Genomic DNA, 23,147 nt, shown 5'->3' on the forward strand with positions numbered 1-23,147 from the left:
AAGATAAAAGTCAGTTAGCAAGACTGCTAAATATCAGCTGTTAAACTCTTTAGTATTTACGTTTAACTATGTCGGGGGGGGGGGGGGAGGGGGAGAAAAAAGAAAAATCAACAGCACACATACCAAGGTTTAGACTTAACATTTCCATATTGTCCTTCATAAGTGAGGTGAGGATGAAGTAATACCTATTTTCTTTTAAAAATAGCAAAAGTAAAAATCAAGTGTAATGAAAGCACATCAAGAAACAAACTGTACAATTTCTGAACTGCACTGTTTATTTTGCTGCTTGAAACCTAAGTGACAGTATGCCACTATAATTATGGGGTTTCTTCTAAACCTTTACTACACTGCAGGTACAGAAATATACGGACACATTTTTGGAGAATTGACATTTTGCAAAATGCAGCAAACATTTCCATTTATACATGAGAAAAGGAAGTGTTCAAAAGGGTATGCATTTCAAGTTATTGCAGGTTATTTTTGTGAGAGAATTTCTGCACGTAAAACATGTTTAAATTTAACCAACAGTAACGTGTCAGTGTATTTAAAATCACGACAAAAATCTTCTCTCTGGTCATTAATTGCCCTTTGACAAATTACTAGGATGTTGTATGTTTAGGGCAAGATGTCAATACAGCATAAATCCCGTGGCATTTTGGTTTTCTTCTGGAGATTAAAGCTGTTTTTTTCTTGGGATAAATGCAGCAGCAAAACACAAACCAGCTGATCAAAAAAGCACTTCTGCCATAACTCCAATAATTTCAGGGCACACCAACCGACAGTAGTTTTGCCATTCCCAGTTCTTTTAAGGTTTACATCACTGCACTGTCGCCTTAAGTACGTTTGTAAAAGCTTGTTTTCTGTTAGGCCAGCTTGCTGACTACAGCCTGGTTGAGAGAATTTAGTTGGTTGGTCCATTTATCTAACGCAGTATACCGTGCACCACCTCTCTTCTGATGATCCAGTTCTAGGAGCTGGTTGACTTGATCAATTCGGCCATGTATAGTGCTAGAAGTAAATAAATAAATAACTATAAATCACTAATGCACATGGAAATACGAGCTAACAATAAATCAGAGGAAAAATAAGAGGTCATCTTATACAAGAGAGACACCAAGACCATTTCAGAATTCAGCACTTTTATAATATATTGTCCTGGGTAGTACTGCCTATTTAGTGGTCACCATGATTGGAAATCAAGTGAACTAATTCATTGGGCAATGCATGTATTATCTCCCTAGCTATGACCCACATATAAACTCTGAAGCAATATGAGGTAAACAGTTCCTGAAAGGCAAGGAATCATGAAATATGGAGATTTATGTAAAAAGAAATTAAAATATAAATCCATGTATGGATTCTATCTTCCTAGTAGACATAACAAGTTACCCTCCAAAAAAAATTTTACAAATTGTAGTTAAGTTTTTCCAGTCAAGGAGAGCAGGTTACTAACTTGTCAACTTGAAAATGTACTCAAAAATATACATGGGTATAAGCAGCAATTACTACGAATAATAATTTTCATAATAATAATTCAAGTAATTTATTACGTAATTCAAAATTAAAGTAAAAACATGCCACTCAATCTCTCTCTATAATTTTCTTTGCTCACATCTTACAAATATACTTTACTGCTCATAAGCCAAGCAAATCCAAACAAAGTCAACATCATTACCTTTCAGTTCTAGAATCAACCGGTATTGTCACAATGCGCAAATATATTGTTTTGTTGCTTCTTGTATGCTTTGATTATTTAAAGTAATTAAAGATCAATAATCAAGAATAAAGTACATACTTATCCAATATGCACTGCACAAGCAAGCTTTCCACATCAGCTACATCTATGTTTAACTCCTACAAGAAAAAGAAAACTCATTATGCTGCTCCTCTGTTTTGCAACATTAAATCCTTCCAATCTTTATTTTCATATACAGAATTTGGTTTCATTTCTGTTTCTTACCGTTAAAAAGTATCAATTCAATAATGATCTATCACGCAAAAGAACTCCACCTAAAGTATATATGGCCAATGATCAAGAGATCGGTAACCTCTCGGAAAAGGCTGAAGGGGCTAAAGCAAAATTTTTGGAAGCTCCAGAAATGAGTTACTTTGCTGACTTACTGGGGAAAAAAAATCCCAAGCCACAGAAAACCCCAGGAAATAAAATAAGACAATAATTATCAGAAAAAAATGGGTCTGTACTCAAAACCATTTAGAGGGCTAGTTGCATCTTGCTCAAGCAAGTTCTACAAATGTTAAGGCTAGCTTAAAAAAAAAAGCATACAGAGTTCTAAAGAGAATTTAAGCATAGAAAGTAGGCATCTCTAATACTTCATGACATATTTTGGAATGCTGTGAATTTTTGCAAGAAAAATCACAGACTCACAGGAGATGGAAATAGTCATCTACTGTCCTTGGGTTTTCATTTTGTTCTTTCCAAATTAGGGAATGAAATCAGTGATTCTAGTATTATAGTTGGTTCGTTCTATTACCACAGTTCTGTAACTCTTACAACACAGACATTGGAAGATACCTTTTGAACAAAAGGAATTAACATTTGGATTTTTATGTTCGTAAGAGTTACATTCATAATTATATTTTGAATTATACAAATTTCACTTTTTCTGTTTCTCTTCAGAAAAGTGCTTTTCTACACCACGTAGAATATGGCAATTGAATATGTTAGAAGTATATCGTAGTACATATTATAAAAAGCATTTGGACGACACTTGAAATTTACATTTTCGCACTGCAAAGCTGCCAGCAGTGCATCAGTACTACTTTATGGTTTAGATTATATTTTAAATGTTCTATTTCTGGAAGCACTGTATTTATTTAAGAGCTTTTATTGACAATTAATCATTTACTTAAGCAAATGCAAGGCTCCACTGACACATACCTTAGAAATAAAAGGAATATGTATTCTTGTGTAAGGCTTAATTAATTTTATAAGCACTTGTGTTCTGATGTTTCGCAAAAGCTCTGTAAGAGAAGAAAAAATAAATACTGTAAAAACAACTGTACTGAAATAAAGATGCAGTACAGCTTCATATAGGAAGATATCCTAAATTCCATGATCTTTTCAGGTAGTAGCTCAGTGAGGTGAGGAAGCACAAGAAAATAAAGGGACTGTCTTTTTCCAGGGACCCAAGCAATATGTAACTCTGAAGATGGACATGGAGCAACGTATTGCCTGGTAAAAAATTAAATTATTCAAACTAACTGGATAAATCATACAGATTATTGCACGGGATGTCTGCCCCCCTAATTTATGGCTAGAATGCTTGCCTTGTACAAAAGTGAAAGAGTTATTCTTAAGGCTCTGAAACTTAAGTCTGCGTGCATTTAACTTCATGAGGAATATTCCCATTTTAAGTTAAAAGATCAGGGCCTAATGGTGTAATTATGATGAGGAACTGAAGAAGAAGTATAAAACAAAGTCTGCATGAAGTGGCTGATTTTTCTTAGATAAGATAGTGCAGCCATTGTTTTAGAAATTTTTACATTACTAAAGAAAATTTGGATAAAATGAAAGCATAAATTACAATTGTAAATTAACAGAAAAAGAGCTAGATCCATTTTTACCTAACTAGTTACACAAGGACTGTTTATATAATGAAAAACAATACTGAAGACCAGATTATGTATCTCAATAAAACTAAGGAGATTAGAACAATGAGGCAAGGTATGTAAACATTATAACGACACACACACATTCTGTATCACTACAGAGTGAAAAAGATGAGAATGTCTTCTTTTCCCCTGGATATCACTAGCAGACTCTTATCATATAAGGGGTGAAACTCAAATTCTCTTCAATCCTTTGATTCAACTGTCCTCCTCCTGCTTTCCAGTTCTGTCATACTTTCTTCCTTAAGCACCCATCTCTCTAATCTTAGAGACTACAAGACTTTGAAGCTTACCAGTAGTCGACATGTAACAGCAGTAGAGGGGTTATATTTAGTTTCCCTTGCTGTTTGCCATGTTCTCTTTTACAAACAAGAAGTGTAAGAAAACCAGGTCTCTGGATTTAACTCTTTTCTTTCATGCAACTATCCAGCTAAATGATCTTGCAATGCCACAGTAAGCCCTACTCTTGATGAAAACGGTACTTATCTGAAAAACTGGACGCTATATTCGAGTGAAGAGAGTTTTAAATTCTCAGATACATGACAAATGCAGAGGGTAACTTTATTTTGTCATGTTAATGGGACAGATGGGCACGCGTTAGTGTGCTCCCCTGTTTTATTAAGTATAGGTACTATAAATCCAAACATTGTTTTCAACATATACATTAGAATTATGTATTTGGTTACATATTTTACTACTACACATTTATTAACGCAACCTTCATTACATTGTCTACATATTTTGTCTTTAATCTGAAGCACAAAATTAACCTTATAAACTCAGCAAACATCTAACTGTTGAGACTGACACAAACAACCTTTACAAGGAAGGGTTGCCCTCATTTAATCCTTCCAATGGAAAAAATATTCAGTGCTTAACACCACTGTAGATATAGACTATCCACTCTTGCTGGAACTTTCTTCACCATTCCTGCAATTCTTTGCAGTCATTCTACAAGCCTGGGTGCATGTTGGCCATGACCAACTTCTAAAGAACTTGGAAACAGTAAGGGAATCGTCCACAAGTAACGACAAAAGAACTCTCATTCTGCCAAGAAGAAAAATAAACCGGGGAGAGGGGGAGAAGGAGCTTACCAAGTAGTGAAACAAAATGGATTAAGATAGCCTGCAAAAATACCTTCAATGTGCTCCCTTATGAAGGGATCGTCCATGATGTTGCTGTGATTTGTTTTCAGAATTTTCTCAAATTCAGTGATGTCGTTATTCTGATAGGCACTTCAGAAAAAACACGAGACTGAATTATTATTTTTAAAAGTTAAACAGACTCATAAGACTTTGTTCTACATCATCTAAAAAAAAAACTGTATTAAGTGTTGGTGGCAAATAATTCTGTTCAGAACCTTTATAAGGAAAAACTGTTTCAAGGTGAGATGCAACAGAAATTACCTTTCTCCTATGTCAATTTTAGTAGCATTTACAAAAGTTTAGTATGAACATTTAGTTATTCCGCAAGTGCACTCTAGTTTCAAAACTTCTGTACTGTAAGAAGTTAATTCTTTAAAAAAGCCTAGACCCTAAAAATAGCCTATTTTGAAAAGTATCATTACTTGAACTTTATATGTGACTACATCACACGAAACCAGTACATTTTACTTCATAATTAAAAGGAATTTCAGTTAAGTATATTTTATTGTTTATTCCAGAAGTCTCTTTTTACTGTATGTAAAACATTCAAGTTCCTAATGTAGAGTATAGGAAGAATTAAACACATGACTGTAATCTTTGGAATTGATTTTATCTTCTGCACATTTCTTATCTACACTGCTTTAATTGCATTATTAATTTTAAAGAAGCAGTTATACTCAAATGTCAAGATAAAAGACATAAATTAGGGATATAAATTAGGAATATGAATAAAATCAGATTGGGTAAGGCCATCTGGAGTTCCTTCTGCCTCAAATTCACATGAAACTATGAGAGTGAAGTAGAAAAGACATGTCCAAAGTGGAATTATTGGAAATAGTCCCTTAATAAACTGCCAAATCATTTATTCATCATTATGTCAATAATGGATGAACATCCTCACTTTCAGAAACAATTTGTATGCATACAAGGGTGCAGCACCATAGCAGTATCAGAGCAAGGTTTGTTCTAACATGAGATCAACTGTGTATTTTGAAATGTGAGCAGGCATTACTTCTTATGTCATGAAAAAAGTGGGAAAAGTTTTCCTACGCATTGTTCATTTTTTTTTACTTGATAAAGCAAAGGCAGGATAGAGTGGATGGAACAGGTTAGCTTCACATCACAGTACACAAAAACTGCCTCAGTTCAATTTATTTTGCCTGATGATCATAATACCCTAGAAGTTCTCACATCACAGAGGTAATGAAACATTCTTTTGATTCTCATATATGTTTGAAGGACAGGGGAGATCACTTGAGAGTTCAGTTTCATATTCCTAAATTATGAAACTCCTTTAGTAATCATGACATATCCATACATCCAATTATTCTACTGGCTTTGGTATGAGATGTCAGTCATCTCAGTTTCTCATATATAATCAGCCAAACGCTAAAGACCAGTTGCAGTACAAGGTGGGACAACTTTATTTAAGGGAAGAAATGAGGTTTTTGCCACTGCATAAGAAATTCACCATAGCAGAAGACAACAGCATGTTTCTGTACCCCTATGTCGTACGTATAAATACTTTGGTATGTCATAGTAAATAAAAGTTTCTTAAGAAAAACAAACAGTCTACAAATATTTTCCCAATATTTATGAAATAACTGTGTTAGCTGTGCAGAGAAAAGCCACTTCTAAAAATATTCCATTTGTGGTTTGGACACGACGTCATTTTATTTTTTCTTCTCTTCTCCAGAAGAATTAAAATCTTACCTTACTAAATTCGTCATTGCTAGAATCTCTGGATCATTTTTGTATGGTTTAGCCTACACAGAACAGAAAACAGAATATGCATGTTTACATTTTAAGTATTTTTTTCTCCGTTTTCATCTTTTGGGTAATTTCCCTATCAATTCAGAAATGGGGGAGGAGGGAAGGAAAAAGAAAAAAGAAAAAAAAATACCTCCTGAGAGTCAAATGGATTTATTCCAGATTTCATGAGCATGTTTGCTAAGACCAAGTATTTTAAGCAAGTAGTTCTTCTGGGGCTCCCTGATTCATCATAATTCTTGAATGCTTCAAAAAAATCAGTATGTGCCTTTTCAAACTCTCCTTCTCTTAAGTGCATTTTGCCTCCACATTCTGAAAAGAAAACACAGATGAAGAGAAAAGGAACACTGCGTGCTTGTTGCTGACTACAATAATTGTACTCAGAAGTTCCACGCTATTTCTACATAGATTACTGAAATATTTTCAGGAGTCTTTTCATTCTCGGAAATCGCTAGGAAAAAAAAGCATTAGGGCCTTCACATACAGCATTGCCATTTGAATAAACCCATTCCAAAGAAGAAAAAAGAAAGCCCAACCCACACCATAAATCTAAAAGAACACTAATCCTCACAGCCAATAATTATTTAGCCTTAAGTTAAAATGCTGTAAAAGCTATAATGGAATTTATCTCCATTTCAAAGGCAACGGACTTCCTATATTTATGGAATTTTCCCAATCTGTTGAGCAAAACCACACAGAAAAATCAAGAAATACTCTATTTCTCCCTTTATTTCTGACGTACCCACTGCTGCCTGATTGTCTGTGCAAATGCCTACACCAGAGGGGAGGCACAACAATATTCTGGAGAAAGTTTTTTTCAAGACACGTGGCGTGTTTCCACTATAATTCATCATTACGGATAATAAATAATATTTTCAAACACATCTTAAAGCCCTTCAGTTCCTGATGAATTTTAGTGAGGTGAGACATCAAGCACAAATTTACAAAAGAGGATTGCAGAAATAGCAGTCCCTTCCGCTAGCAGTCCTGCCAAGCCTTTGTTTTTATCCTTTGCAAATGCCTTTGCATTTATCCTTTGTTGCCTGCCATGGCGTCAAACAGATCAAGTCTTCCTCTTGTTCTTCTATTGCTTCTCTCCTACAGTATACGTAGGCAACTGTCCTGCCCTTCTGACCAGTGCATCTGGTACTTAGGTACCAGAACAGCAGAGCTGAAGTCCTACAGGAGGCAAACATTAAATGATGAGACTGTAGCCACTGCATTTGTAGTCCTTTATTCACATATGGTTTGTCTGCCTCTGAATCTACAGGATCCTCTGGCTGGAACTGGAAAAAACATTAATTATCAGATTTTCATAAAACTAATCTTTGCATCAGAAGTTAAATGAAAAATTCAAGATTAACTTGCCTCTGATAACTCCCATGATCAGTGGATGAGGAATGGCTGACTTGATGTGCAATGACTGTTCATATAGCGCTTTAAGTTTTTTGTTATTTTTCTGTGCTGTATACATTTGAATTTCCAAAGCATAGATTTCCAATAGTTGAGTACCTTTTTTTAGATCATCTTCCCCATCATCAGTCTAGGACAGATTAAGTAACAAATACTGTGAAATTTTAAGAGAACAGTGATTTCAGTTTATACTAGTAAAAAACTGATTACCAACTACTCTCAGTGATTTTCTGTCAGAAATAAGGATATTCGTAAAACTTTAAAATTTTGATACAACTGTTAACACAAAACATAATACTCAAAGGACTTATCACAGGCCAAGTTTTGAAGGCCTTTATTTAAAAAGTCGGTATTTTTGTTTAATTGTTTTCCTTTTAACAACTTTCAGAACTTTGCCCTTTATTCTTTTCCACTTTCCTTAAACCACACTCTCAGTACATAAATGCAATGACTGACACACATACACATATATGTAGATAATACATAGGACTCTTCTGCTGCCTATAACAGAACCATTTCCCAGATATTTGTAACCCATTTTCCATGCTGGAGAAAGAAAAGGGGACACAAACAACCACGGCAGGCTGCATGGCTTATTTTTTTTTTCCCCTTCCAAATGGAAAAGTAGCAGCTGTACTTTCAGTTTTGAGTACAACTCCCTTGGAATCTTCACTATATTTTAAAATAAATGTCTATGCATTGCAGATTATTATGTGCTTCTCATCGTTGCACCTGACTAAAAGGAAACTTAATCGGCAGTTGTGAATAATTTTTTTAAAAATCATCTTTAAGCAAGGAATAAAACACTTATCCTTTTTTGTTCAAGTTATCAAACAGATAACAAATTAAAGCAGGCACAGTATTTCTTCCCTCTGTACTGAAGCTCAGCAACATGCCTCAAAGGCCAACAACAGATGTTAAAAAAAAAACAAACAAACCCCCAAAAAATCAATGTTGTTTACTAAGCTACAGTGATTTAGAATATGAAGGTACCTGGCATGACTGGTGCAGCTGACGCAAAATCTTTTGTAACTTTCCATATTCTTCTCGTTCTAAATATAATTTGCCAAGCTGTAATGAAAAAAAAAGTTGAAGTACTAAGGTCTATTAAGATTTCACAATTATTGTTTATAAGAGTTAGCTGAAGGTGTCACAAACAAAAGCAAAAACCAGTAAGTTATATATTTTACCTTTGTGTTTGTCTTAAACCACAATCTATCATTCTTAGCATCTTTCAGAGCTTCAAGTGTTGTTTCATAGAATTCCTGAAGCAAATCCATCTGACATAAAAAATCAGAATTCTATAATTGTAAACAGCAAATTTGTACCTGTTAATAAAGTCAATCTGAACAAACTAAAAGTGCATGCTTGAACTTCAAAATAAGAAAGGTATCTGCATCTTACTGAATGTCTGCCTTTAAATTGTAAAGAGCTTCTACAGTAACAAAACTAAGTAAACTTGCTTTTCTTATATGAAATAGATATAATTAAAAAGTATTCACATTTTAAGATTTACAACCATCTATCGTGCTAGTGAAAAATGAAAGCCACCTTATACAAGCCCATCTTATATAACCAAGTAATAAAATTCTTATGTTGTGTAAGAAAAGACAAACACTAACAGGCAACATTGCTCCTACTTAAAAGAAGAAAAACAAAAATAATTTACGTATCAAAAAGAAAATATGATTTACAAAGAGAGCAAAATGGTCAAAGGAAAAGATGCTTTCTCCTTTCTATACTATCAATGCTGCACGAAAGAAAGCTCTTGAGCACATCTAACCGTTTCTTTGCATAAAACCCAAAAATACAACATCCAAAATGGAAATCAAAAGTGCTGAGTGTGACCTTTAACAAAGGTTCTACAAAGAACGTATTAGTACTGTTTATGGCCATTGTTCTTTTGGGGATAACCTATCTGTGGCTATACATCAAGTTAAGAGTTCCAGACTGTCCCTTCAGGTCTGGCTCTAACTGCATTTAGACCAAACACACTGACCCCTGCCAATAAGGTATAGTCTAAGACAATCCTTTAGACCTTAAGAGTAAATCATCATTCAACTATTGAACTTTCATTTCCTATGAGTGGCAGGACAGGAAGGATTGTGATAATGACAGAGGAGTCATCACTAAAGACCAGTGATCCTCCATATGCAGGTGCTACTCCCAGGTAGTCAGTTAGGGGAGCTTTCTACTCTTTGTAAAGCTTCTACAACGACACAAAAGAAAAGGAGCTGGGCTGTGTATCTATGAACACGTATCTAGCTTGGACAGTACACTCAAAGACAGGCAGTATGTAACATCAACACTTCATTGCAGAGTTTTTCAAAGATGCCCCACTCCCCACAAAGTAAAAAAAAAAAAAAGTATGTTTAATTACAAATTATAGTGGAGAAGGCACTTATAGTGTGTAGCTACTATGCTAAAAAAAAAAAAAGTATTTACTTTACTTTTAGCATAGAAATCCCAGGTAAATATTGCCAAAAAAGGACAAATTTATGAGAAGTTATGTGTGTTGATAGAATCCATTAAATGTGGGAAATATATTTTAATATACGACAACAAATTAATACTGCAAATGTTCTCTGTTAAGATCAAAATACCCAAAACCAACAGACTACCATACGCAAAAAAGTCCATAGTTAAAAATGCAAAAAGGAAAACTATGAAGATGAAAGAACTGATGATCTAACCTGCTTGGAAGTAGAGATATAATCAAGAATAGAATTAATGGATTTTTCAGAGTAATTCCTTGTAACTGCACTCCGGATGTAGGTCAATAGCTGTTTATATCTGTTCATCATTTCAGGAAAGTTAGTCTGAAAGAAAAACAAAATTACATTATATTTTTTGTTTTAATGATTAAAAACTGAGTTATATCTTGCAAATACACGTACAGAAAAGAAAGCATAAGAGAAAGACTATGCAGTAGTGGTTGCTATTAGGAACTTTTATATCAGCACTCTATTAATAAGCAGCAGAATCAGGAATAATTTCAGCAAGACTGCAGGGAATAGACATTTAAAATATTTATCTCAACGAAGAAAACGGAGTTGGCTATACAACAATTTGGAATGGTTGTATATGTAGCATATACATTTTTCACTGATTTGTTCTGGTGAAGTACACACATATATCAACACTTCTGGTTTCAATGGTACGATACCTCAGCATAGCAAGGACTGAGCCTCAAACTTTCAGAGAGTACCAGCTGACCATAGCAGCTCTTTTGCATCCGTTTTGCCTTAGACTTGCAACCACCACATAATGTCCCTGCCATGTCTGTAGTAGCCATTAAAAACGGCAAAAGACAAGTTCTGGCAGATTTAGTTGTCATAGCCATAAATTAGAATAACAACTTAAGATCTCTGGATCAAATACATATTTATGCCATTTACTCTCAAGTGATAGCTGTAATTCCTACCAATTTAAAGTTTATTTTAATCATCTGTTTCAGAGCTTTGAATCCCCATTCTCCTTTTTCACCTTCGAGCTCCAAAACCTGAAATAGAAGAATTTTTTTAAACAATATTTATAAAAGTTCTATTCAAACTTAAATTGATTTGCATCTTGTTTAAAATGTACGTATTCCATACACGTCTTTTCCCCCCACTTTGTTCCTTACAAAGTAATGTTTCACTCTGCCCTGTTTTTCAATTTTACTCTTCCCTGATATTATTGAGAAAGTTAGCGAGGGGTATGTATCTTATTATTTTTCACAACTTAGCTGACGTAGGGAGGGTGAATTGTTATTTGCAGATTTTTGTTGTTGTTGTCTAACACCAAACACTAAACTTTAATGCCACTCCATAAATACATATACACAAAAAATGTTGTAACACCCGCTGCGAAACTGACTCAACCCACCCCTTGACTAGATTAGTCAAAAATTTACACTTCTGAATTGCTGTAGTTTCTTCACATATCAGAAAGGCTTCTAGAAGGCTTTAATGTAACATAGTTAAGGGAACGTTTCATAAAAATTTTAGAAAGATTTAAGTCATGTATATAATACTGTTATACACTATAAATAAGCCAAGGGATGCAAAAATCTATTTTTTCTTTAAAAAGTTACATGTAACATATTGCTTTCTGGTAGTAGTGTGCAAACATTAAAAATTTAAAACTGACATGAAGGAAAGAAACTCTGTGTCACTTAGTATTTATACATTTAAAGCTTTGGAATCAGATAGCAAACCAAATATAATACATCACATACGACACTGGAGAAAATGCCATTTCATTTTAAAAATTGAATGGGTCTGGCTTTTACAGTTGACACATGAAAACACACTTAGGACTCTTTAATTAACTTAGTAAATCCTGATGATTAAAACCTCAGTTCTGCGATAAAACAGGACTATTCCACGTCCTATTTATGCTCCCTAAGAATCATCCTGAAAGGCAGTCAGCCAGGAGTCTAAGTTGTCCAATGATAAACTTAGCACATTAGTAAGTTTAAATATAAACAGTACTCTTTAAAGTTCCAGAAAATAACTCAAATGGTAAGCAAATATTTTTAAATGTGAATTAGTATAAAAATAAGAGAGAGAATATAAAGACAGAAAACCTTCTGAAAACTGCTTAATGCTGCTTTGGGATCATCTTCCTTCAAAGCTTTGGAATTGTAGTATTGATTCTCCAGATCCACATTTGGTTCAGAATTGCTGTCTTCAGAATATTCCTACATTTTAAGGAAGGAAGGAAAAAAAAAAAAAAAAAAAGAAATAAAAATCAGAGAAAAAAAGAAAGGTTCAGAACATGTAATATTCTGCTGAAAATGGACAAAAATATAATAAGACATATTGCTCAAACTGACACGGAATGCTTATATATTAACAGAAAATCTTCCGTTTTAGAGCACGCAACAGGTGCGGACTCTTAGGATGATTTCATCTCTCTCCCATTACTAGGCCAGCCTCACCATCCACCAACACTTGCCTGTCAACAGATTTCTTTCTGGACTAATGAACTTACAGCTCTACCAACTTCGCCTTTATGACAAGTACACACTGTATTATTAAAATTCTGCCAATTCTGGTGTTTAAGGACAGATGCCTAATAGCATATGTCATTTCTGTCTGGGGGAAGAGAACATGCTGGCCACTAGTCTTCTAAAAGGCACTCTATTACATGACCTTTGCTATCCACAGAAAAGACTCTGGTTGAGCTGCCACATAAGTAATGATTCAGCAATGGGGGATATTAAATGCTTCCATGAATCTCTCTCTAATCTGCCTTTTTATGCCGTAACGATTCATACTTGTCGAAAGAAATTAAAAAAAAGAATAATGATGATCACACCAGCTGCTTCTGTGCTAAGAAGCAGGAGACGATTGAGAAAATGCTAAAGATACTGCCAAAGAGGGTAGGGTGGGGCATAGGCACAATAATTTAATCAAATAATTACCCATCATGTACACTAGCGCCAAACAAATTCAAGAATTTACTTCTACCAATTATTACTTCATTTAAAAAAAAAGTACTCTGAGGCTTTTTCTGATTAAAAAAACCTAATTATTTTATCTTCTTTTGCTGAAGGACAATGTTGCATGTCTGAATTACAAAACACTAACAAAACTCAAATAATAATTTCATTTGAGGTTCACACGAGTAAAAAATATTTCACACCTCTGCATTTTCAAGCCAGCTTCTCTCAACAGAGCACTTAGCTATTAGGAGATGAACTGTTTAACAGAATCTGTTTAAATCTCAAAATTACTGTCATCAGAGTAACTTTCCCTTGTAACAATATAAACAATGCATAGTCAGGTGCCCTTCTTTAAGTTGAACTTCCTTCTTTTACTGTATTTCTTCATGAGTCACATTTCTTCTTTCGTTCATTCATATATTGCTAATATTAATGGACTCCTTCAAAACCATGGGAAGGAATGAAAAAAAGATGAGGCAAAAGAGAAGTTTTAAATTAGCTCTCTCTTCCCTACAGTGCGAGCAAATCTTTCAAAGTTTAAGTTTTCTGAAGTTCTAATGGAAAAATTAATTATGGGAGCTCACAGTTGGCCCAGATTTTATTAAACATGGTCCTTGAGATATTTAGCCTTCAACCTGCTAACGTTTCTATTTGTTACATGTAGGCAAGTTGCTCGCGTATGTATTTATTTATCCTCACACGAAGTATTAGTATTTAATGAGAATCAATGGACTTAAAAGCCTAGTGAATTCCACAAACCTGTTTTCTGAATTCCCAGAGAGCTATAAAACTTAATACTGAAAACTGCAAATAAATCAGGAAGCAAGTATCTTATTTCATTGGGCAGACTTTCATTTTGGTTAGCTTGTTTTCATAAATTCTTTACCCTATCCATCCAACATTGACGGAGCAGCTACAAGAAAATGAACGCGACGCCAACAGCTGTAAGCGTATCAGGCACCTTATGAAGATACAGGCTGTCAAAGCTTAAACAACATAGCATTTAAGATATGTGTAATCAGCTGATGTCTTGTTTATACTAAACTTGAACAATGGGGAATATTTTTGGCAGAAGTATCTATTTGTAAAGATAAAAAGAAAGCAAACTAAATTAATTCCTTTTAGGAAGCAATGTGCTCTGTTAGCCTAAAGCCAGAAACATCTGAATGTTCATCTTAGCTCTGGCAGTGATTCTGGATGTTGACTCATGCAGGAAGCCTTTTTTCAGATCATGTTTCTCAATGCTACTTAAATATCCCATAAAGCTATTTTCATAATAATATTAATACCTAATAAAGAGTGTTACGTCTAGAGATCATCTTTTTTCTAATGGAAACGCTTTGAAATGCATCAAAGGTAGTGTTTTATGTCCTCACAGCTATATTCTTCCTTCACTTGATGCCTATTTGCCTCACATCGAATTTAGGATGTGGATATGGACTCAAAGGTCTAAGGGAGATAGGGCTTTCCTGCTTCCGGAAAACGTAATGTGAGGTGCTTACTTTAAAAGACGTATTTAGACGTAATGGCTGTGCAGTATGATACAAATGTGAGAACATTCGGCCTTTGCCAAAAGCAAAAGGAAAGGAGGAAAGGAAGAGTGTGAAGCTGTATCCTCAAAGTTCAGACTAAGAAAAAAGATGCATTTCCTTCCTAGTACTGAAAACAGGAAAGTTCTTTCAACCATAAATTCAGATACCAAACACCTAACCTTTCGTCACCCTCATTTTTAACACCCCTGCTTCCTGCCTGAACAACTTGCCCAACGCAGCCCTTTTAGGTAGAAGGTTTGTTGCATCGAACAATGCAGTACTCAAATAAAAGTCCACAAAAATTAGGTAGAATATCAGGTTTACAAAAAGGATTTCCACATAACTCTAAAAATCTCTACTATACCATCTAGACCTAATATTCTGCATAGTGAAGAACATTCTGAATTACAACTTCAATAATTCAAAGCACCTGTGTTGTATACTTTAGCTCCAGCTGACGTAAAAAAAAGTAACAGGCCTAAGAATTTTTTTAATTAAGATCTTAAATGGACATCAACACTATCAGTACAGATGAAAACAACAGATGTCTGAGTACGCAGAACTGATCTTTGAAACCCTGCCTGAGAGAATCAAACCAAACAAGTGGGGTTTTTTATTATTATTATTCATGAAATTAGAAAGCCCTGATACAGCTTTAAAAAATGTAGTTAAAAAAAAGTTAAGACATTATTTAAGCATTGCTCCGTTGAAAATCTGCATGTTCTACATGTAGTCAGTTATAAACAATCCAATCCCATCACATCACTTTTTGGGGAAAGAAAAATTACCACACTAGCTTAACTGTAATGGAGATAAAACCTCTGATGTAGCTTTCTCTGCCTGGAACATAGCTCTTTCAAATAATTTTAATAGAAGTTAAATTAGTACCAAGGAACCAATTCAATTTACAAGTCTTTATTACATTATGTATTAAGTTTTCACAAAATTCATTTCATCTAGCTAACAGCTTTAAAACATGAAGCCTCAGCTTGTAAAATGAACACATGCAGAAGACAATTCACCCCAGTCAGCTTTAATTGTCCTTTTTAGGGCATGGATCCATTTGCAGTTTCTCCAGCAGCAAAGGCAGGTTAAGAGCATCCAGTGCTCCCCGACCCTCCCTGTTCATTTCTGGTCCTAGCATCCCCTTCCCCCTTCACTGCAGCAACTCAACATTTTATGCTGTATGAGTCCTTGATGATGGCTGATCCTGCTTGGGCTGCGAGAACAGGCCCACCGATGCTTACACAGACGCAATCCTGAGGCTGGTGGGCTATGGCAGAGGAGCAGGTGACCAGGGAGGGTAAGAAAACCAGCTGTGCTTTCAGGAAACTGTAGCAGGAGCCTTAGTCAATGTGGTCTGGAGAGATTATACACGGCTCTTGAAGCATGGCACCTCTCCTCACAGACAGAATAAGGTACATGAACTCGGAGACCGTAACACTGTATCAGTGACATTTAATGGTAGATTTGTGGTATTCTAGCTGATTAAAGTGGCACGTTAACCTGGAACAGTTAAACATGTACAAAACCAAAGATACAAGTATTTTGTGAAAACTGCCGTTGTTTAGTTACTAATTTTCTTGTCTCCTCTCTCGCCTAAAGCACTTCCCCAATATCTACATTGAAAGTGCAGCAATAATCTAGACTTTCTCTTCTCTGTGTATCATTCACTAGATGCATAGGAACTGAAATCCTACTTTGCAAATCTTTTTTTTTTAAAAAAAAAAGGAAAGTAGCTATACAGAGGATAACTTTCCAGACAAAAGACACAATACAAAGAGTTCTATTTCTGTAGAAATTTATCCTTCAAGGACATTGTTAACAATACTTATTACTGTCAATTTTCAACTGCTGGTAATTTTACCAAATTTCAACCATTGGGCTGACTCAAACCATTCTTTTTTTTATAAAGTGCAATTGTTTCTGAGAATAAGTCTGGTATAAATTTGATTTTACTTCAGCTAACTTTGTTTCATAACCATGGCATTTAGGAGGTCTGCTAACTCTAGGATTTGGAGCGAAGACCTGATATTTTGCAAAAGCACTAGTGATGTGGGTTTTTTGTGTGTGTGTGGGTGCCGTTTGTTTGTTTGTTTTTAAAAAACAACACAAAAATGCCTAAAGGAGGCCAACTGAAAAAAAAAAAAAAAAGGAAAATAACTCCTCAGTATATTAATATATTAGCTTGCCAGCTAAATTTCTTGAACATTTCATCTGCAATGAACATTCACTATTTTCACATAGCTCATATGCACTGGCCACAAAAGTGACCAACCTGACACCATCCGGATGCACACCATCCCCACGCTAAGTACAACTTTCTTTGCATTTGCTCTTCCTGGACCACTGGCCCCCAGGCACCAGGACAAAAAGCAAGTAACAGTTTCTATGTGCATTTGCCACTGGTATCCAGGCACATGAATATAAAGAAAGCAATCAGACTGGAATGCAAAAGGGTAAGGGGGGGAAAGAAGAGAGACAAACCCGGAGAGTAAAAACAGGAGTGTGATTTGTGTAAGAAGCCTGCAACCACTCAACCATGCATTGGGAGTCCTGTTTTTCTTTTCCACATTCCAGGTCTCTCTGCTCTTCAGCTCCTACTCGCTAACTCTGCAAGTCATCTAGTGCCTGCTGGCTCACACCGGGGCTGACACCAGGAATAAGTCTGTGAAGCCAGCGATTTGCAGTAGGGTCAGTACAGTGCCATGGAAAGACAGTGCTCTGCCTTTGTTTTATTTTTTTTTAAGAAGAAGTTGGAAGATGCACAGAAATGAGACAGGAGACTGCAGAAAGAAAAAACTAGTATTATGACATGTAAGGGGTATGGAAAAGTAGTGCCTTTTCTTTCCACCTCTATCACACAGCTCTCCTATAGTTATGGGCATCCTTTCCTAAAAGTCCAGTTTTTAGCATAACTTAGATGTAGTTTACTTCTGTTTAACACTCAACTGCGTATCAGATCCTGGGGAGCTCTGTTCTGAACAGAGTGCTAAATAACTCTCTCTCAAAAAAAACCAACCAACCAAAAACCAAAAAACCCAAACAAACCAACCAACCAACCCACAAAACCCCACCCCAAACAGAACTTATTGACGCTTGTCAATGTTCAGACAGAAAGAATTTACTGACTAAATTTTGCCTCAATACTTCCTTCTGAGACATTATGGTAATGAGAGAAATAAGCCCCAAATATATTAATTCTGTGTTTAAAGATGAGTCTGAAGAGAATGCATAAAATAAAATAACAGGACACACACTGAACCCATATAAAATATGAAACAGTAATTAATTCAGAGAACAGTATATCCTGTGTGCTCTGTGAAGCTCACTAATGTTTAGTTGTTGTTGTTGTTGTTGTTTTTTAAATCACATACTAATATAATTAACCATAACAAAGAAACAGAAGAGGATAAAGTGGATCTGCTTGATTTGGTATTTCCCTAGTTCTAAATGCTTGGTTTTGCAGCATTATCACTCTCTTGTTTGCAATATATATGTATTTTTTAAAATGATGGCAATACTGAAACATAAAGAGGTGGGAAGAGACAACAATACTGCATGAAATTTCAACTGTATCTATTAAAAATGCATCAATATAAGGTAGGAAAATTTCCCTGTCTACTGATGAGATTGCTTATCAAGTTTGGTAACGTATAGAAATTCCTTTTGAAATGGAGTATATTTCTTCCTGTTGGAAAGAAAGAGCAAGCGAACTCACATTTACTAAGCTGCCTTTCTGATAGCTTGAAATAAAACCACTGCCTATTTCCTAATACCAACACAGCCTGAAAAGGGAAAAACCCTCAGTAATCTGAAGGTATGCTCCCCATATTTGAGCCACGCCAACCCTCATGAACCTGTAGCCATCTCACCGGGGTGCAAACTGCTGGCTGTTCATTGGAACTGCATACAGCTCTTCTACTGAAGTCACTGAAAGAATCCAATGCCATAACATAAAAAGACAGGTTGCTCAGCAAACACATTTGTCTATCCTTCCCCCAGATTAATTTTAAAGTTGAATTTCAGAACACAATAACATGCCTCACTAAGAAGAGTGCAGAAAATTCCTTATTTATTTAAAACAAAACAAAAAAAAAAAAATCAAGTAGATGTATTACAACAACTGTCAATGTGTTGTTATTGTGCCTGGAAGAATCAGTTTCTGGAGAAAGGCTGAATTTAGTCTCAAAGTCAATTCTAAACATAGCTTTTTGTCTGAGACTGAAAACAAAAAATTGAATTTACAACCGTCCTTCCCTCTTCCTCCTTATCCATCCTCAAGCTGACACTAGTAAAAGAACTTGGACTGAAATCTTATGAGGCACCTAACAGCACCAAACTAGAAATTAAAATTAAGTGGTTTTCATAATGACCAGTAAACATTATTCTGGTCATTGAAGCATGAAATGGAATAATCCATGCTATAATCAAGGCTGTCACTGTACATTACTAGTAAATTGTGAATCTCGGTCCATCCACCCTCAAGTATAAATGAAATTTTTTCCTGATATCAAGACCTCCAACAGATAAAGTTAACTTCTATAGGAGCAGCTGAGGTCATTTACATGTAAAACTTTGACTTTTAACCCAATGAAAAACTAAGCAGAAACAGTCAACTATGATCTGTAAAGTGAGTAGTCTTCAGTTGTTTAACAGTGTAGTAATTACTCTAATTATACAAAAATCCATGAGGAAGCTGGGAAAGAGCTGGGCCTTCAGAATATCTATTCACGTTTCAGTTCAAGTGCGAAACCGTGCATACTTAAGGAAATGTAACTGACTGGTTCTACATAATCAGCAGGTCAAGAGCACATTTAAAGATGAACAGCCATAATCCCTTCTAATAAAAACTGACAAAATGAAAACTTCTTGGGGAGTCTTCTTTTCACGACTATTTTTATGTTAGTAGCTATCCTGGGAGACCCAAATCTAGTTTCACCATACTGTATTTTGACAAAATAGCTGTTTCTTCTTTCATTAACTGTTTTCTCTAATTTCTGTCTCTCCTCCTATTCCTTAAAAATATTCACCAACACTCACATGTGCTCTTTTATTTTTAATTCTGTACTTACTGAGTATTTTGTCTTGTACCCAATTTTTTTGTTTCAAACTCTTCTGCAGCAGCCTTTACCCTGAACTTGAGAACCATACATCCCCTTATAGTCTTCTCTTAAGTTAGCTAGATTTATATCAACATGAAAGGAAGAAATCAGGCCCTGTCTTCAGGGCCCTTAACTATTTTCCAAAACAATTTTGCAGAACACTGCAATTACAGTCTCAAGCACATTTGAAAACAACATCCAATCATGGTTTGTTAGTCCAAGAATGCTGAAACTAGTCTAGCTGGAATATTTTTTATTCTTAAACTCTGGAGGTTTTTTTTCCCCTCAGTTATAAATCCAAATTAAATTTTAAAAACCCGTTTTATTTAAAGATGCAGCTTAAGTATTATTTCATGCTTTACATGACATGAGTTACATACTGAAAAGAAAAAATTAACATGCTCCTAATTATTACAAGCAGTATTTTTAAATATTGGAAAGGTCTGGGCTAGTGGTAATTAATGATGACGAAAATGTTCCAGGAAAAGTAACTACAGTCAGGGGCTGAAATCTGCCACAAGCAAGAAATTTCAGGAAGGTTTTTCCAATGAGAAAGTACGTACCTCAGAAAAAAGGAACACAGGAAAAAGCGTTAGACCAGCCATTAATTCTTGGTGAAAACTGACATAATGCGTTGTGAGCTTAGAGCTGCACTTACTCAAATTTACATGTAGACAGATGCATTTAAAGATTGAAAAATGCAATTCTAATGGCTCGTCTACGTGTCCAGTTCTCATGTTATGGGCATTCAACATGAATTTTGCTGTGTTTAGTATTCCTTTGATTGTATCATATGGAAAAATAAACATAGTATTTTAAATCAGGACACAGAGTTCAGTCTTAATGAAAATGAATGGAAATTGATTTTGGAACAAACCAGACCAACAAAATATTTTTAATAGTCTCAGTGTATTTCCTTCAGAAACCTAGTTTCTAAAACTTTGTGAATTTGTTCATGGACTGAAGAGGAACACCAACAGTTCTTGGAACACTGACACAAGCAGCTCATAAGGCTAAGATGACAACACATGTCAAACAAGCACTCTTGCGTGAATTTAAAAAACTCAAAACCAAAGCCAGATGCTTTTATTCTATATCCAAAGTCATCCAGCCATTCTGAGCAGCTCATAACAAAAACTGCCCAGAAACTATTTCAAATAAAATCAAACAAGTCTTTTAAGTGAATTCGTAAGTAGCAATGATCATCAAATAATTTGTTAGAAAGCAAGTCTTCCAGAAGCAAGTGTCTGGGGTTTTCCAGTGAAATTGCAGTACTGTAAATACAGGTTTAGCTGAAATGAATGAAATGCAGACTCTCAAGCCTCAACCATACACAGCTTTTTTTAAAAATGTCTCTGTTCTATAAACTTATGCAAAGTTCAGAAAAGCAAAAAACCAACCGAACAAACCTCAAGATCCAATATAAGATAATGGCAATAGAATTACAACTAATCAGACAACACAGAAAACATTTTGTTTCAAATATGACACCTATTTAGTTTACTAACCTCCCCCAAGATGGTTTTACTCATTGTAAAAAATTTGTTTTTAATAATTTAAAGGAGATTTGTGGCATCAAAACAATCCCATTATATTACCAATTTTCCCCTGATAAGTTGGTCTGTTGCTAACTGCAAGCAGCACTTTTTTAACTGTAAAAGCTTAGAACAAAACCTGATGTCAAAATGTAACTAGATATAACATGAAAACCCCCAAACCTTGCAATTTAAAAAAAAGGGGGGGAGGGGGGCAAAAAGCTCACTAGGACTACAAAGGCAAAAAGTTAAAAAAGAGTACACCCTTGGCGTGTTCCATCAGTAACGGGCTGTGTGGCCATTTCTCCTTACTCCCCTTTCTCTTCCCCCCACTTTTTCCTCAGTTTGACGCTCACGCAAGCCCACGAGTGACACCGACGCCACGGACCTCCCGCAGCCGCGGGCGGGGAGGAGGGCAGACAACTTTACGACTTCACTTCGTGCCCGACGCTTCGCCCGGAGGCCGGAGGAGGGAGGGAGGCAGCGCGCCGGAGCCCTCCCCTCACCCTGACCCCTGCGGAAGGCACACGGGGGCCCAGGCTCGCTGGGCCCGCGGGGGCCAGCCCGGGGCCTAGCTAACTTCCCGGGGCCGAAGTTGGCCTGTTTTTCCGGGGAGAGGCGGCAGGGCGCCCGGCGGGGCCTGCTCCGAAAGCAGTACCCGCCCCTCGCAGCCGCTGCCCGCTGCTACCACCCCCCTCCCCGGGAGGGAAACTCATCCTGTCAGCGCTCCCTCACGGGGCAGCACCCGGCGAGGCTGCGGCGGGCGGCGGACGCGCCGCGCCGCGCCGCGCCAGCAGCGGCCGAGGCGGCGCCACCCCGGCGAGGCCCCCTCGCCGCGCGGCGCCGCTGACCCCCCGCACCTCCCCGCGCCCTACCAGGTCGTAGTCCTCTTCATCATCGCACATGAAATCATCCTCCATGTCAGACATCTTGGCCGGAGGACGGGCGGGGGGAGGGGAAGGGGGCCGGCAGAGGGAGGAGGCAGCCGGAACGGCCCCTTCTCCCACAACCCCGCGCGGCGCTGCCCAATGTGGCTCCGCTCCGCCCGGAACACGCTGCCGCCCGCTCCCCTCCCGCCCCCGGCCCGGGGCACACGGAGCCCAATCCGCGCTGCACCACCGCCGGCTTCCTCTCCCTGCTAGCAACCGGCCCCTAGCAACCGCAGCCGGCGGGCGGGGCCCGCCTCCCGCCCGCCCGCCCTGGCGGCCTGTGGCGGCGGCGCTGCGGCACCGCCTCGCCCCCGGAGGCCGGAGCGGCCTCCCCGCCGGCGCCGCGCCTCGGCGGGGGCGCCGGGCCACGGCTCTGCCGCCGCCCGAGCGGGCCGGAGCCCGGAGCGCGCCGCGGTGGCGCCGGGGCGGGTCGCCGCGTATCCGGGTGTGAGCGCTGCGAGCCCGGCCGCCGTGCCGGGGCTGTCAGTCCTGTGACCGTGCGTCGCTCCATGGGACATTCAAAAAGCCCGGCCGCTCGCTGATGCTGGCGACGTCGCCTGGTCCTCGGCGCAGTTTGTGCGCCTCGCTCAGCGCCGCTGGACGGTTTACATGTGCTGCGTCTACCATAAGCAAACACTACTGTAGCAGCAGTTTTGA

At 37.3% G+C, this 23,147-nt stretch overlaps 1 protein-coding gene across 5 annotated transcripts; it reads right to left on the minus strand.

Moving 5' to 3' along the window:
* Positions 1–252: 252 nt before the first annotated feature.
* Positions 253–22,721, minus strand: COPS2 (COP9 signalosome subunit 2). 5 transcript variants are annotated; one of them, XM_087742995.1, is made up of 13 exons: positions 22,437–22,721; positions 12,529–12,642; positions 11,383–11,460; positions 10,652–10,777; positions 9,149–9,259; positions 8,952–9,029; positions 8,058–8,088; positions 6,679–6,857; positions 6,489–6,541; positions 4,768–4,865; positions 2,900–2,982; positions 1,796–1,854; positions 253–1,008 (listed from the first exon to the last, which is right to left on the minus strand). In XM_087742995.1, the coding sequence occupies exons 1-13, from the start codon at positions 22,488–22,490 to the stop codon at positions 864–866; spliced, it is 1,209 nt and encodes a 402-aa protein (XP_087599121.1). In that variant the 5' UTR covers positions 22,491–22,721; the 3' UTR covers positions 253–863. The 5 variants fall into 5 exon arrangements, with proteins under 5 accessions (XP_087599121.1, XP_087599117.1, XP_087599118.1 ...); XM_087742991.1 differs by having other exon boundaries at positions 7,914–8,088; positions 22,437–22,720; XM_087742992.1 differs by having other exon boundaries at positions 7,914–8,088; positions 9,149–9,238; positions 22,437–22,719.
* Positions 22,722–23,147: the final 426 nt, after the last annotated feature.

This window comes from Nipponia nippon, unplaced genomic scaffold (genome assembly GCF_047370975.1).
Source record: "Nipponia nippon isolate SJK-2023a ecotype South Korea unplaced genomic scaffold, ASM4737097v1 scaffold_9, whole genome shotgun sequence".
NCBI lineage: Eukaryota > Metazoa > Chordata > Aves > Pelecaniformes > Threskiornithidae > Nipponia > Nipponia nippon.

Excerpts from the sequence above, each read along its gene's own strand:
- COPS2 (XM_087742991.1), bottom strand. The coding sequence starts at position 22,490 with ATGTCTGACATGGAGGATGATTTCATGTGCGATGATGAAGAGGACTAC. Across the intron at positions 9,030-9,148 it reads GGTTTAAGACAAACACAAAG|CTTGGCAAATTATATTTAGA; the intron begins GTAAAATATATA and ends TTTTCATTACAG. Across the intron at positions 1,855-2,899 it reads ATATTCCTTTTATTTCTAAG|GAGTTAAACATAGATGTAGC; the intron begins GTATGTGTCAGT and ends TTTTTCTTGTAG.